This window comes from Arachis ipaensis, chromosome B05 (assembly GCF_000816755.2).
Source record: "Arachis ipaensis cultivar K30076 chromosome B05, Araip1.1, whole genome shotgun sequence".
In the NCBI taxonomy this organism is placed as follows: Eukaryota; Viridiplantae; Streptophyta; class Magnoliopsida; order Fabales; family Fabaceae; genus Arachis; species Arachis ipaensis.
In genome coordinates, this window is record NC_029789.2 from 26,185,148 (window position 1) to 26,200,191 (window position 15,044).

Consider the following 15,044-nt stretch of genomic DNA (forward strand, 5'->3'; position numbering starts at 1 on the left):
TTCCTTGAGAGATGACCCGAGGTTTAAATACTTCGGTTAATTTTATTGGATTTGCTTAAGTGACAAATAATTTAAACATTGATTGAGGTTTACACGGTGATTTGAAAGAAACGGTTTATATGGCACTTCCTCCTGGCATTACTCCATCCGGTCCCAATCAGTGTTGCAAGCTCCTTAAGTCTCTTTATGGGTTACGACAGTCAAGCAAAATGTGATATGAGAAACTTTCTTCTCTTCTCTTTTCTTGTCGTTGTCAACAGACAACTTTTGATTATAGTTTGTTTGTCAAAATTCTGGACAATGACATATGCATTCTGTTAGTTTATGTCGATGACATCATCATTGCTGGAAATTCTGCTGCTGAAATTGCTTCTAAGAAGATTTTATAGTGCAATTTTAAGATTAAGGATCTTGGTACACTAAAGTATTTTCTAGGCATTAAAGTTGCTCACTCTTCAAAGGGTATTTCTCTTTCTCAGCATAAATACTGCCTTGATTTATTAGATGATTTTGGATTACTTGGTGCTAAACCTGCTGCTGTCCCTATGGATAGTACTGTTAAACTTTACTAAGATGATGGTCCTCTTCTTTTAGATCCCTCTGTTTATCGCCGTCTTGTTGGTCGATTAATTTATTTGATCACTACTCGACCGGATATTATGTATGCCACCCAGCAGCTTAGCCAGTTCACGGCCTCTCCTTCTCAGGCCCATTATAAAGCTGCAAGGCGGGTTCTTCGCTATCTCAAGAATAGTCTAGGCAAAAGGTTTATTTTTCTAGAGACTCTACTTTTCAGATTTGTGAATTTAGTGATTCCGATTGGGCCGGATGCCCCGATACCTGCCGTTTCTCAACTAGCTACTACTTCTTTTTGGGGATTGTTTAGTGTCTGAAAAAAGTAAGAAGCAGACCACTGTTGCTCGTTCCTCTACGAAAGCTGAGTATCGTGCTTTGTCTAATACAACTTGTGAGCTTTTATGGATATTAAACCTATTGCAATTCTTTCACATTATTTGTGAAAGACCTCCAGTTCTGTTTTGCGATAACCAAAGTACATTACATATCGCTGCCAACCCGATTTTTTATGAGAAGACTAAACATATGGAAGTTGATTGCACTTTCGAGTTGGGATCATGAAATTACTTCCCATTCTTTCCTCACGGCGGCAGATATTTTTATCAAACCTTTGACTACTCAATCATTTCATGCTAATTTTTTTAAGCTGAATATACCATCCTTCTTTGTAGGCATATTGAATCAACCGCCTTCAGAAGTCTACGAAAAAGTTTAAAATTCAAAACTCTATTAGTTTATTAGTATAGTTTAAAATTTAAATTTCTGTTAGTTTATTTTGTATTTATGTATATACATAATTAATTATTCTTTTCTGTTTTCAATTGAATGAAAAATACACAAGTTCTTTTTATGTACTTTATCAATTTTATTACTTATTCTCTCAATTTTATTATTTATGCATAAATGATAATTTTAAACCACAAATTCATACAGGAAAACAAACACGCATATATTCATTTTTATTTTATAGTAATCTCGTAATATTGTATTTAGTTTATTTTATTTGTGTAAAATATTCTTAGAAATAATGTTTTGTAAAATATCTTCTTTAATCATCGTATTGCCTTGTTCCTTTCAATTCATGAACCACCATGATGCACTCCCCGTATTGGTTCTAGCGGTCAGGGGACCACACAAATAGGAATGTGGTTAATATTTCTATTCAATGAAATATCTCCCCTGCTCATTAAAATCTGCCACTTTTCGGCATTATTACGGTGAATTCTATACGTCTATAATTTGCTATTTATTTTTTGTTTAATTTATTTTTTATAATAAATTTTAAATATTTAAAAATTATTTATTTTTATGTTTTTTAAATTGAATATTAATTTTTAATTTTTAATAAATTAAATAGNNNATGTTATTATTTTTTATTTTTCTTTTTGCTCTTACATTTATTTAATACAAATATAATTATTTATATATTGTTATATTAGTTTTACTTTTTATAATTTAAAAATCTAAATTTTAATTTTTGTTGATTTTAAAAGAAAAAAAATTAATATAAGATAAATAAAAAAAAATCACGCAATTGCGCCTTCTCGTCATCATCATGCATCACCCCTCCACTATGTCTATAGCTATTGCTGCCATTCCCACACAAACCGCAACAATCTCCAGAAGCTTATGCAAATGAAGATTTGTTTTATATAATATGTTATTCCAATTTAAACTAGATTCTGCATTTTAACGAAGAATAACATTTAGACTAATTACATAATCATTTTGTATTACAAATTATTACAATTTTGGCTAATGAATTTTAAAAGATATAAATGACAAAATAAGCTAAGCATCAGTTTGGATTGACTTTTGAAAAAAATATTTATTTTTTTTATTTTTTAAAAAAATATTTTTTAATAGACAAAAATTATTTTATATTTGAATAAATTTTTAAAAAAAATTTTTCAAGATAAAAAAATGCTTTTATTTTTACTTTTTTAAAAAAACAAGATATTGTTAGCTTTTAAAAAAATAAATAATTTATTTTCTTAATAAAAGTACTTTTTTTAAAGATTTATCCAAATAAGTTTTAAATTGAATAAAAATATTTTATTTTAAAGCCAAAAAAATTAATCTAAACTAACACTAAATTGTGTTTGATAAAATAAATCAAACATACATAAGTATACAAGTAAATTAGTTAAATATTTGATTCAAATTTTCAAATAGAATATATCTTAAAAGGTCATTTTGTAATTTATATTTTCAGGATTATTTTGTCAATCATAATTTTCCAGGGATTAAAATGATTATTGACTTCAATGTTATAACTTACATAATTAACTAAACTTCAATTTTATTATTAAAAAATACAAATTCTGTCTTATTTTATTAGTATATATATGTATGACTAATAAGATAAATTTATTATTATTAATACAACTAGTCATTAGGGACGACAATGATTCTTAAACTCTATAAGTATAAACACCAAAATTTTAATAATTATCACTCATCTTGTAGATGATGAATTATATTAATAATAACCACTCTTTTTTAGTGTTTCAATTTTAAGTGAAAAAAATATTAGTCCCCTCCCTAATATTTGTGTTTAAAAAAAAATTATGGTAGAAAAAAAAAGTAAAAAGTAAAAATTTTGCCATAGTCTTTATAATTGTATCACGAGAAAAAGGTAGTATAACAAATGAATACTAAATAAATTGAAATTTTCTGAGATATGTGACTCTTGATTTAATAAAACGGCTAATTAATCATACTAATATAGAGAAGACTTTGTTGTTGCCTATATGGGCACGTGCTTCATAGCTACACAGAATCTAAAAACCTTGCCATGTTGTTATTATTATGTGACTCTAGAAACAGAAAAAAGAAACCAAAAAAAGCAACATAGTTTGAGACTTGTGAGAGTGGGATAGAAGCAGAAAGTAAGGTATGGGGAATAAGAAGATAGCGCCATTTGTGGGAATGGTAATGGCTATGGTGTTGCAAAGTGGTAGCATGGTTGTTATCAAAGCAGCCATGAATGATGACTTCAACAAATATGTCTTGATTGTCTATTCTTTGGCACTCTCAACACTACTTCTTCTCCCCTTTCTCTTCCTTCTACCCAGGTAAGTTTCTCTTCTTTTTATCATGCTTTTCTTTCGATTTTGCTTTTCAAACAAAAGTATATAATAACAAATTAAAGAAAAAGATTATGATTATATTTTCTGTTCACAAGAGTAAGAATTTTAAGAATATTTTTCAAAAATATAATGCTCTACAATAGTACTTTATATTTTATTATGTCGTTAGATCTATGTCGCTGAATTTACACAAAACAAGTAAGTTCTGCTGATATTGTTGCTGCTACAATTCAGTGAAGAAAGCATAACAACTAACACAATTTTTAGCCTTTTCTTTTTTGGGCTTCTTATATTTAATTTGTCATTTTTTTTTCTTTACCAGGTCAGAGCGTCCTCCTCTGAGTTTCTCTACACTTTGCAGCCTATTTTTGCTTTCTTTGTGTGGGTTGGTATACTATTACTACATTAACAATTTTGCTTAATTAATCTAAGCTTGCAACTAATAAAAGTACCATATTCAAGTATAATGTATGCATATTTTGTGAAATCATAATCATATATGCCAAGGCCTGTACTGAAATTCATAAATATTGAACATATATTGCAGAAGTTCAGGACAAATATTTGCATATGTGGGCATAGATCTCAGCTCACCAACTCTTGCCTCTGCCATGCTGAACCTCATTCCAGCTTTAACTTTTGTACTTGCACTTTTATTCAGGTTCTTCTTTATTTAAAGGTAACACATCAATTAAGGAAATAATAACATTTCTCTCCCTGAATTTATAGTTCTTTTTCTCTAATCTATGCTATAAATAACAATAATATCAGGACAAGTTACGTATATAAAATGTTTGAAAATTAAATTTATTAGATTACAACTTTTTAATATTGTATACGTTTTTGTAACTTTTTCATATTTATAGAAACTGAGTAGTTTCAAAATTAAAGGTAAACCGCTATAGGATGTAGCGATTTACATGAATTTGTGTGCTCAACTACAAATGAGGAAACCGCGATTAGCTATAGCAATTTCTGAAAACTTGTGGTATTGCACTCTTGCAGCGTGATGGTGAATTTTATTTGAGGTTCTAGTCAAATGAGGATTTTTTCTCTGCGCAGAAACCGGATTACTTCAACTCAACTAGAATGGTCATGGTTTTTGAAGGAATTCTTAGTTGAAAGCTCTTCTATGCGATTTTTCCATTCATAAAAATAGCATTTGTTCTGATAAATCAAGCTATCATTGAGATGATGGAAGGTGAAAAATGATTCATATAATTGATCTTAATGCTATTGAACTTGCTCAGTGGATTGCACTCCTCCAAGCTATGAGTGCACGTTCTAAAGGTCTACCTCATTTGAGATTTGCTGGTATTTATCAAAAGAAAGAGATTCTAAGCCAAATAGCTCATAGATTGATCGAAGAAACAGATAAATTGGATATTTCATTCCAGTTTAACCCTGTATTCAGCAAATTAGAGAGTTAGATTTTGAAAAACTTCGTATAAAAACTAAGGAGGCACTATCTATAACTTCCATGCTCCAATTACATTAGCTTTTGGCATGGGACGACGAATCTGCGTAGAAAAAAAATCTTCATTTAGCTAGAATTTCAAATGCAATTCACCATCATCCTGAGCGTCACAAGTTTTCAAAAACTGCTATAGCCAATCGCAGTTTCTTTAAAAACTGTTACACCCTGTAGTAGTTTGTATCTAGCACGCAAACCTATAAATATCCTGTAGCAGTTTACCTTCAATTTTAAAATCACTATATCCTGTAGTGATTTTTATAAATATGAAAAAGTTACAAAAACATCTGCAGTATTAAAAGGTTAATCTGATAAATTTAATTTTCAAACATTTTATATACGTAATTTATCCATAATATCATTTTAATCATACAACATTGAATGAAGCTAAGTATGTATCATTTCAGATTTTCAGTAATAAAGGGAAAATGTCAATTCAATTCACTACATCAACTTTAATTTGGGGTACGTTTTGTAATCTAAACTTTCAAAATCATATTTGATATTTTAAATTAAAATGATCAAATGGTTCAAGACAACTTCTTATAACATTTCTTTCAAAATTATATTACAAGGTAATTTTGTCGATATAACAAATCTTATGAGTTGGTTTATTTTAAGAAAATACAAAAAACAAAAATAAACTTTTCTTTTTCATTATTCGAAAATTTTAGATGTAAAATTGTACTGCACTAAAATTAAAATATTAGAATGTAAAGTACACATAAACCTCCAAGTTTATGGGGTTAATTAATTGCATGTTCCCCATAATAAAGTCATAGACCAACCATTTGCATCCACTTCTTTTGTTTAAAAGTGATCTCAATGACATACAACCCAGAAAGTTAGCTAAACATTTATTTGCATGTTATTGTTGGTTCGTTTAAAGAGTATTGAATAATGAAAGTCTCCCACTCTGCCCTTTTCAAATGCATTTATTAAAAAAAAATTAAAATTTTTACTAATAGTAATTTTAACATGTTACATATTAACTAAGCCTTTTTATTAATCACTAATCCTAATACTAAAAATAGAAAATATATTAAAAAAATTATATAAATAACGTATATAGTATTTTTGTGATTTGATAACTTTGTGAAATCTTGTGAATGTAGTAGATAAGCTAGCATTGTCTCAATTGAATTTCGACTTACTAGGATGGAAAAAGTTGAATGGGGACATTTCAGCACCCAAGCTAAAGTCTTGGGAACAGTGGTATCAACTGGTGGAGCATTTGTTGTGATATTATATAAGGGCCCACCAATCTTCAAGGCACCCATCTCCTCGGTCTCTTCAATCCCGTTATCATTTTCACCTCATTTTAACTGGATCTTGGGAGGCTTTTTCTGTGTTGCTGATTCTTTGGTAGCTTCAGTCTGGTATATATATCAGGTTAGCCACTCCTTTCGATCTATCTGGAAGTAAAAAAATATTTTGTAGGAAATTTTATAATTTGCAAATTGTGATACTAATTTCTTTTAAAATTATATAATATTTCAATTGATTCTCATACATTTTTAAACATTTAAGTATTAACTAATTATCTTATGAAAAACAATGTGTCAATTAGATTTTTCACAATAAAAAGTTATGGACATTTATATCCTTCTATTAATTTATCATGTAAAATTTAACGGTAATATTTATGTGTACTGTTAATTATAATGAAATATTTATTTATAGAAGATCGTCTTGAAAATAATAATTTTTAGAGCAAAAATTTATTTATTTTTTTAAATTTTTTTCTAGTAAATAAAAAACAGTTGATAATGGTATATATAAAAACTCAAAAGATAACAATATTTTGCGGTTTAAAATGATATCATTCTCATGCTTATGTGGCACTGACAGGATACATTATTGTAGATAACGGAGTAGAGTAGTAATTCCTTTTTGTTTCACACTATCTATAAATGAAAGAACATAACATGTTCGATCATAAAAGATCTAATTGATTGTTTTTCTAAAACTAATTAGTATAAAGTCAAAATTCTTGTGAACTTTATTATCACTCTATTTTAAATATTTTACCATGTAACATTGTCTTTTTAAAAAATTTAGATGATATTAAGACTGAAATTAAGGCTTAGTCTTAATATTATTTAACCTCTTATTCATAAAGTGAAAGTAATTTATCCTTATTTATTAATTTTTCTTAAAATCTTCAAAGATCGGGTCTAATACTTGATTTTACAATTGGCTGATACATATTTTCAGGCATCAGTAATAAGGAATTACCCTGCAGTAATGGTGACAGTGTTCTTCCAACTCTTATTTTCAACCATTCAGTGCTCAATATTTGCATTAATTGCAGTAAGAGATCAAAGTGCATGGCAGCTGAACCTAGACACCGGGTTGATTGCAATCTTTTACCAGGTTTTCATCATATTTTATTTAGAATTTCAATCTTGTCTTTACACTTTGCAGTACATCAATACTTTGGTATATTTGTTGTTACCTGACATATGAGTTGAGAGACTAACAAACTAACCATTTAGTTACTATATAGCCGAATTAGTTAGCTAGTGGAGATATTTATCACAAAGTGGTTAGAATAGAGCACTATCAGCTACTATGCGTGTGTATGATAATATAGTGTGTGCATGAACCTAACAAATGAGTTGAACTTAACTCATTGTATCTATACTTGTATATAAGGCTTGTTATGCCTCATAGTTAGTTGAGTTTTTCCATTCTCTGATTCAAGTCACATTTCCATCTTTCTCTTCTCTGTTTTTCTCTGAACCTGCACATTCTCTTGCTACTCTCACTACACCTTCAATATGGTGTGGTGAGCGTGGACCCAAAGAGGGTAGCATGTGCAAGAAGCAAAGAATTGAGGAAGAAAAAACTTGATCTTTGTGCCTCAATCATCAATTCGAAGAGCACAGAACTCCAATTTCACAAATCAGTGAAATTATGGGAGAGATGGTGGAACCATTCGCTGCGAACTCGGGTTCGTCACATTCTGCGGTAGAGTTACAAAGAATTATTGAAGTTCTGAATCAAATCGCGTCAATTCAAGCCTAACTAACTCGGAACAACGCCAATTCGAGTCAAGATTCAACCAACCCTTACTTTCTTCATCCTTCTGAGAGCGCTGATACTCCTCTTATCCTTGTTATTTTGGATGGCAAGAACTATGGCTCTTGGAGTAAATCGATGTTATTAGCATTGAAATCTAAAAATAAATTGAAATTCATAGATGGTAGTTTACCAAAGCCTGATGAAAATGATAGTGTGTTCGAATCTTGGAAAAGATGCAATACTTACATCGTAGCCTGGATAAACCTCTCGTTAAGCCCTAGCATTTCGCAATCAGTAATATGGATTAACATTGCTAGCGATCTATGGAATGACCTAAAACACAAGTATTATCATGGTGATAGATTTCGGGTGGCAGAATTACACGAGGAGTTTTATGCAGTTAGATAAGGAGACATGGATGTCACAACCTATTTCACTAAATTGAGAAATCAATTTGGGAAGACATAGAGAATTTCAGGATGATTCCTTCATGTGAATGTGGAAAGGATTGCAGGTGTGGTTTAGGTATTGTGAGAAGATACAAATCTGAGGATCAAGTTACCCGTTTCTTGAGGGGTTTGAACGACCAGTACTCGGCTGTAAGGTCCCAAGGAAAGACAGCAACATAGCTTGGAACCTATCTCAACTAATAGACTCGTGGTATACTCTGCAACTTCCTCAAACACTATGGACTTCAGTCAGAATAAAGGGAGAGGAAGAGGTAGAGGAGGTAGGCAACAAGCTGGAGGGAGAGGTGGTCGAGGAAGACAACAAGAAAGAATGCAGTATTTACACTGTGGAAAATTGGGACACACCATAGAGACATGCTATAAAAAGCATGGCCTTCCACCACACTTGAGGCAAAGGAATGGTGGAGAAGCTGCTATAAACATAATGGCCACAACAAATACTGAGGTTGCAAATGAAAAACTAAGCATGCAGTTGCGAGATTCTGAGACTTCCAATTCTGGATTTACTGCAGAACAGAAAGAAACTTTATTGGCATTGCTTCACATGCATGAACTAAGGAACATTCATAGTACCAGTCAAATTGTGACTTCACAGCAGTCACCACCTCATCAAGGTAATTTGGTGCATGTTTTGCATTTCAAAACAGGTGTTAAAGCCCTAAACATTTCAAAACAAAAGTGCAAATCCTGAGTAATTGATACAGGTACTACAGATCACGTATCATATGCCTTAGATGATTTTCAAAGCTATCAACAAATAGATCCAATTATTGTGAAACTACCAAATGGTTCTTACACTACAAGCAGTATAATTGGAACTATTGTATTTTCTGAAAAATTGTATTTGAAAAATGCATTATACATTCCTTTATTAAATTTCAAGCTAATTTCAGTATCCAGGCTTACAGCCACACTACATTGCACTATGAACTTTTCTGAAAAATTGTGTGAGATACAGGACTGCAGCTCTTTGAGGATGATTGGCAAAGCTGAGGTTGTTGGAGGCCTCTACACACTCAATAAGGAACATTCATTGCATACAAATTCTACACCATACATCATGAGCATTCAAGGCACTCAGGATATAAGTCTTTGGCATTGTAGGTTAGGACATCCATCATTAAATAGCTTGAAATCAATATAAAAAATTTATCATTTCACTACTTGTAATAACACTGAGATGTTACCCTGCAATGCTTGCCACTTGGCAAAGCAAAGAAAGCTACCATTTGCAGCAAGTAATAAGATTGCATCATATTGCCTAGAACTCATTCATGTAGATATATGGGGACCTTTGTCTATTTTGTCCACAGGGGGTCACAGGTATTTTTTTAATAATAGCAGATGACAAGTCTAGGTACACTTGGTTGTATTTCATGAAAGCTAAATCAAAAGCCACAAATTTGTTAAAATCTTTTGTCAACTTCGCTAAAACACAATTCAATCAAACTGTAAAAAATGTGAGAATTGACCATGGACCTGAATTTTTAATTCCAAATTACTATGCATCCAGTGGCATAATTCATCAAAGAACATGTGTTGAGACCCCTCAACAAAATGATATTGTTGAGAGGAAACACCAACATGTTCTTGCTGTAACTAGGGCCCTCTTATTTCACTCAAACATTCCTAAGTGCTACTGAAATTATGCCACTGCACATGCAATTCACTTGATAAATAGGCTGCCATCTATTTCTTAAAAAATCAGTCACTCTATCAGATTTTGCACTATTCCTTGCCCCCTATATCACAGTTGAGAGTCTTTGGGTCTTTAGCATATGCTAACACCATTACGGCAGGAAGAAAAAAACTTGACCCAAGGGCAAGGAAGTGCACCTTTTTGGGATTTAGGGAAGGCATTAAAGGTTTTGTTCTGTTAGATCTTCACTCAAATGAAATTTTTGTGTCCAGAGATGTAAAGTTTTATGAAACTATTTTTCCTTTCACCAAAATGGTTGATACACATTCACATCCTATATCATCACGGATTCATTCCATGCCTGACCCTTTCACATATGATACATATTCATACACTTTACCTCAAGTCCAGCATCCACACACACACGAATATCTGCCTAAATAGCAGATTTCTGCACCCACTCCACTAACATAGAGCACCACACACATCATTGATCCATGCATCAGTAGTGATTTAAACAGAGACACAACTGAACATACATCTATAGATCCTCTTCATACCTTTGACTCTCAACATCTTATTCCTTTAAGAAGGTCCACAAGAGAGCATAACAAAACTGCATATCTCAAAGACTTCCAATGTATGAATGTCTCCACAGCCTCCCCCCCCAAGCAAATATCCCCTCACACACTTCTTATGTTATAATGCACTTTCAGCATCACATAGAGTCTTCTCCCTAGCCATCTCCACTGAGAAGAACCAAGGTCTTATGAGGATGTCGTAGCTCATGCTTGTTGGAGGAATGCCATCAAAGATAAACTCGATGCACTACAGTAACTACAGACTTGGAAAATTCAAGCTCTCCCTCCTGGCAAGAAAGCCATCGGCTGCAAATGGGTGTTTAAGCTCAAACACAACCCCGATGGGAGCATTGAAAGACATAAGGCGCGACTAGTCACGAAAGGCTTTACCCAAGTACCTGACATTGACTACCTCAATACTTTTAGTCCTATTTTAAAGCTCAGTACACTTCACGTCGTACTTGCATTGGCTGCTGTCAAAGGTTGGTTTCTTAAGCAGATTGACGTCAACATGGCTTTCCTTCATGGTGAGTTGGAGGAAGAGGTCTATATGCGCATCCCCCGGGTTGAATGCCCCGCCCAATCATGTTTGCAAGCTGCGGAAGTCCCTTTACGGCCTGAAACAGGCAAGCCGACAGTGGAACAATATGTTGAAATCTGTTCTATTAGAGAGTGGGTACAGCCAATCGAAGTCTGATCACAGCTTGTTTACCAAAGACCAAAGCAGTGGCTTCACTGCACTACTGGTTTACGTAGATGATGTGGTGTTGGCAGGGAATGACATGAGTGAAATCAATTCCGTTAAGGCATTATTGCATGAAAAATTTCGTATCAAGGACATTGGTGATTTAAAGTTCTTCCTAGGAATGGAAGTTGCTCGAAGCAGGGAAGGCATTGCTTTATACCAACGGAAATATGCCTTGGATTTATTACGAGACTCTGGAATGGAGGAGTTCAAACCAGCTTCGACCTCAATAGATTATGGCACTCAGTTGACAAAAGCTGAAGGGGAATTACTACCTGACAATAGCGCGTATAGGAAGCTAATTGGCAAACTCCTTTACCTGGCTAACACAAGGCCAGAAATCAGTTTCGCAATTGGCAAGCTCAGCCAATTTCTTGAGAAACCAACCACTTTGCACCTCAAGGCAGCATATAGAATTTTGAGATACATCAAGATGGCACCTGCAACTGGGTTGTTCTAACCGTCCAAGTCTGACCTGCTAGTGTCAGGATTTAATGACTCTGATTGGGCGGCATGCCTTGATTCACGAAGATCTATATCTGCCTACTGTTTTTACATTGGGAATTCAATTGTTTCATGGAAAAGCAAGAAACAAACGACTGTGGCATCATCTTCTGCTGAAGCAGAATATCGAACGTTGGCCTCAGCTACTAGAGAAGCAATTTGGTTAAAGAAAGTCCTAAGTGACTTGGGTTTTGAGCTGGAGAAACCTAGAAGTCTATACTGTGATAGCCAAGTAGCCATCCACATTGCTCACAATCCAGTTTTTCACGAACGAACGAAACATATTGAGGTTGATTGCCATGTGGTAAGAGACAAGGTGACGGAAAAACTCATCCACCTACTTCCTATCTCGACTCATGAACAAATAGCAGACCTATTGACCAAGCCACTTGCATCGAAAACCTTCTCCACTTTCTACGGCAAGTTAGGACTACTAGACATTTTTACTCCTAACTTGAGGGAATGTGTTACCTGACATATGAGTTGAGAGACTAATAAACTAACCATGTAGTTACTAAATAGCTGAATTAGTTAGCTAGTGGAGATATTTATCACAAAGTAGTTAGAGTAGAGCACTATCAACTGCTATGCGTGCGTATGATAATATAGTGTGTGCGTGAACCGAACAAATGTGTTGAACTTAATTCATTGTATCTATGCTTGTATATAAGGCTTGTTATGCCTCACAGTTATGAGTTTTATCATTCTCTAATTCAAGTTACATTTCCATCTTTCTCTTCTCTGTTTTTCTTTAAACCTGCATATTCTCTTGCTACTCTCACTATACCTTCAATATTTGTCATTTGAATATACACAAAAAAATTAACTATTAAATCAGTTATTAATATAAAATATATATTAAAATATAAAATATACGTTGATAATGAATTAAACAATATGTGTTTATACCTACATATATAATAATTAATTTAATAACTGTTTTTTTTATGCATTCAGGTAGTATTTTTTTATTCACCATCTATCTAGATATCTTATTCTAATGTTTATTATTATTATTTATTACACAATAAAAAAGGCAATAGCTGCAACAACATTACGGTACCTGTTATGCACTTGGAGCGTCCAAAAAGCTGGACCATTTTTTTGTTCTATGTTCAAACCTATTTCAATCATCTTCACTGTTATCATGGGTGCTCTGTTCCTTGGAGATGACTTTTACCTTGGAAGGTAACTATAATTCAAAAATTTAAAACTAATTCCCTCTTTAAACACAAATTTAACTACCTAGCTAGTAAGAGACAAATTTGCCTATATGTTTAAATTATGCTTTGAATTTAATTATGGAGTAACATTTTATTAAAAATACGAATAATAGATCATTTTAATCTATAATAGTGATAGTCTAGTTACATATTTTATAAGGCTGTTACTTAAACATTCTCTATTAACTTATTATTATATAGTCAAGTGTGTTGCACTTCTTATTATATTGACAAATTTTGACCATATATTTATTACTTTTTATACAGATTATTTAGATTTATGAGGACAATTTCTTATTTTAATTGATCAAATATTCTATAATATAAATATACAAGGAACATTACACTTTTTATTTCTTTCAGAACACATTAACGTTTGTCGTTTTATAGTACTCTTTCTTAAGAATAGTAATTTGCACTTTCTTTTAGTTATATTAAATAATGAATGTATCTAAATAAAATCTAATTATATTAAAGTATTTCTCCAATGTAGGTAAATGTAAATATTTTCTACTACGTTTTAGTGTGTTTATTAGATTAACGACATTTTTTATGATGTTGTGCAGCTTCAGCTTGATTGGTCCAGTTATAATCGTGGTAGGTTTTTATTAGGGGTGTTCAAATTCAAACCGATTTAAATTAAACCGCTCATTTAATTCGATTCAAATCGAAAATCGATTAAAACCGTACTAATTCGGATTTGATTGGATTCTATTTTTTACAAACCGCTGGGTTGGATCGGATTTTGAATCTACTTTTCATAACGATCCAATTCAATCCAATCCAAACCGCATAATGTGCTATAATATTATTATTTTATTATTATATTTACAATTATACTTATAACATGTTCAATTTATTATACATTTTTCTATTATTCATGTATTATTATTATTTAATAAATATTTTATGTTAAAAATGTTATTTATTTATTTATTTTAACTAACCTATAATTTTATTTCTATTGTTATGTTATCGTTAGTTTTTTAAGATATTGTTAAGACTTGTTATGTCATTATTAATTATTTAAAATTTGATGTTGAGACTTGTTATATGTATTTAATTTTTTTATTTAAAAAACCATAAATCCAAACCGCTTGTAATCGGATCGGATCGGATCGGATTTTCAAAAAAATTTCATCCAATCCAAACTGCACCACACACAAATTAAATGTTCGGATTAGATGACTTTTTCTGTTAAAACCGAACCAAATTACACCGCAAACACCCCTAATTTTTATGGTGTAATGTGGTGGGGAAAGGCCACAGAAGAGAAATGCATGATAATTGATGAAGAGAGGTTGCAATCAACGTGCCAAAATGCTCCTCTCTTTCATGACAAACACCTTACAATATAATCATTAATAATTAATAATTAATAGGGTGACATCATATCATTCATTTATGGATATGGATACATATGTTGCAAAAATATTATTTATATACTAAAATTAGTTATTAATATATTTGTGTATAAATATATGTAAAATTTAATTTATTTTTAATGTATATTTATATTTTAATATAAATTTTATATTGATAACTAATTTTAGTTACTAATTTTAATATACATATAACATATACGTTACTGTCAAAAAGATATTGCTAAAAATAGCACATTGCTAACTAAATGTAAGCAAATATAATAAGTTGGTATATAACATTTGTTATATTGGGATCTATAAATTTGTAACTTCAGTCAAACTTACTTAA

The 15,044-nt window shown here is 31.7% G+C and overlaps 1 protein-coding gene across 1 annotated transcript; it reads left to right on the top strand.

Moving 5' to 3' along the window:
- On the top strand, nucleotides 3,319-14,746 carry LOC107643391 (WAT1-related protein At3g28100). Its single transcript, XM_021123443.1, has 8 exons — nucleotides 3,319-3,653; nucleotides 3,991-4,053; nucleotides 4,216-4,329; nucleotides 6,300-6,534; nucleotides 7,360-7,518; nucleotides 13,145-13,296; nucleotides 13,904-13,933; nucleotides 14,566-14,746. Exons 1-8 carry the CDS (start codon nucleotides 3,475-3,477, stop codon nucleotides 14,687-14,689), a joined length of 1,056 nt encoding a protein of 351 aa, XP_020979102.1. The 5' UTR covers nucleotides 3,319-3,474; the 3' UTR covers nucleotides 14,690-14,746.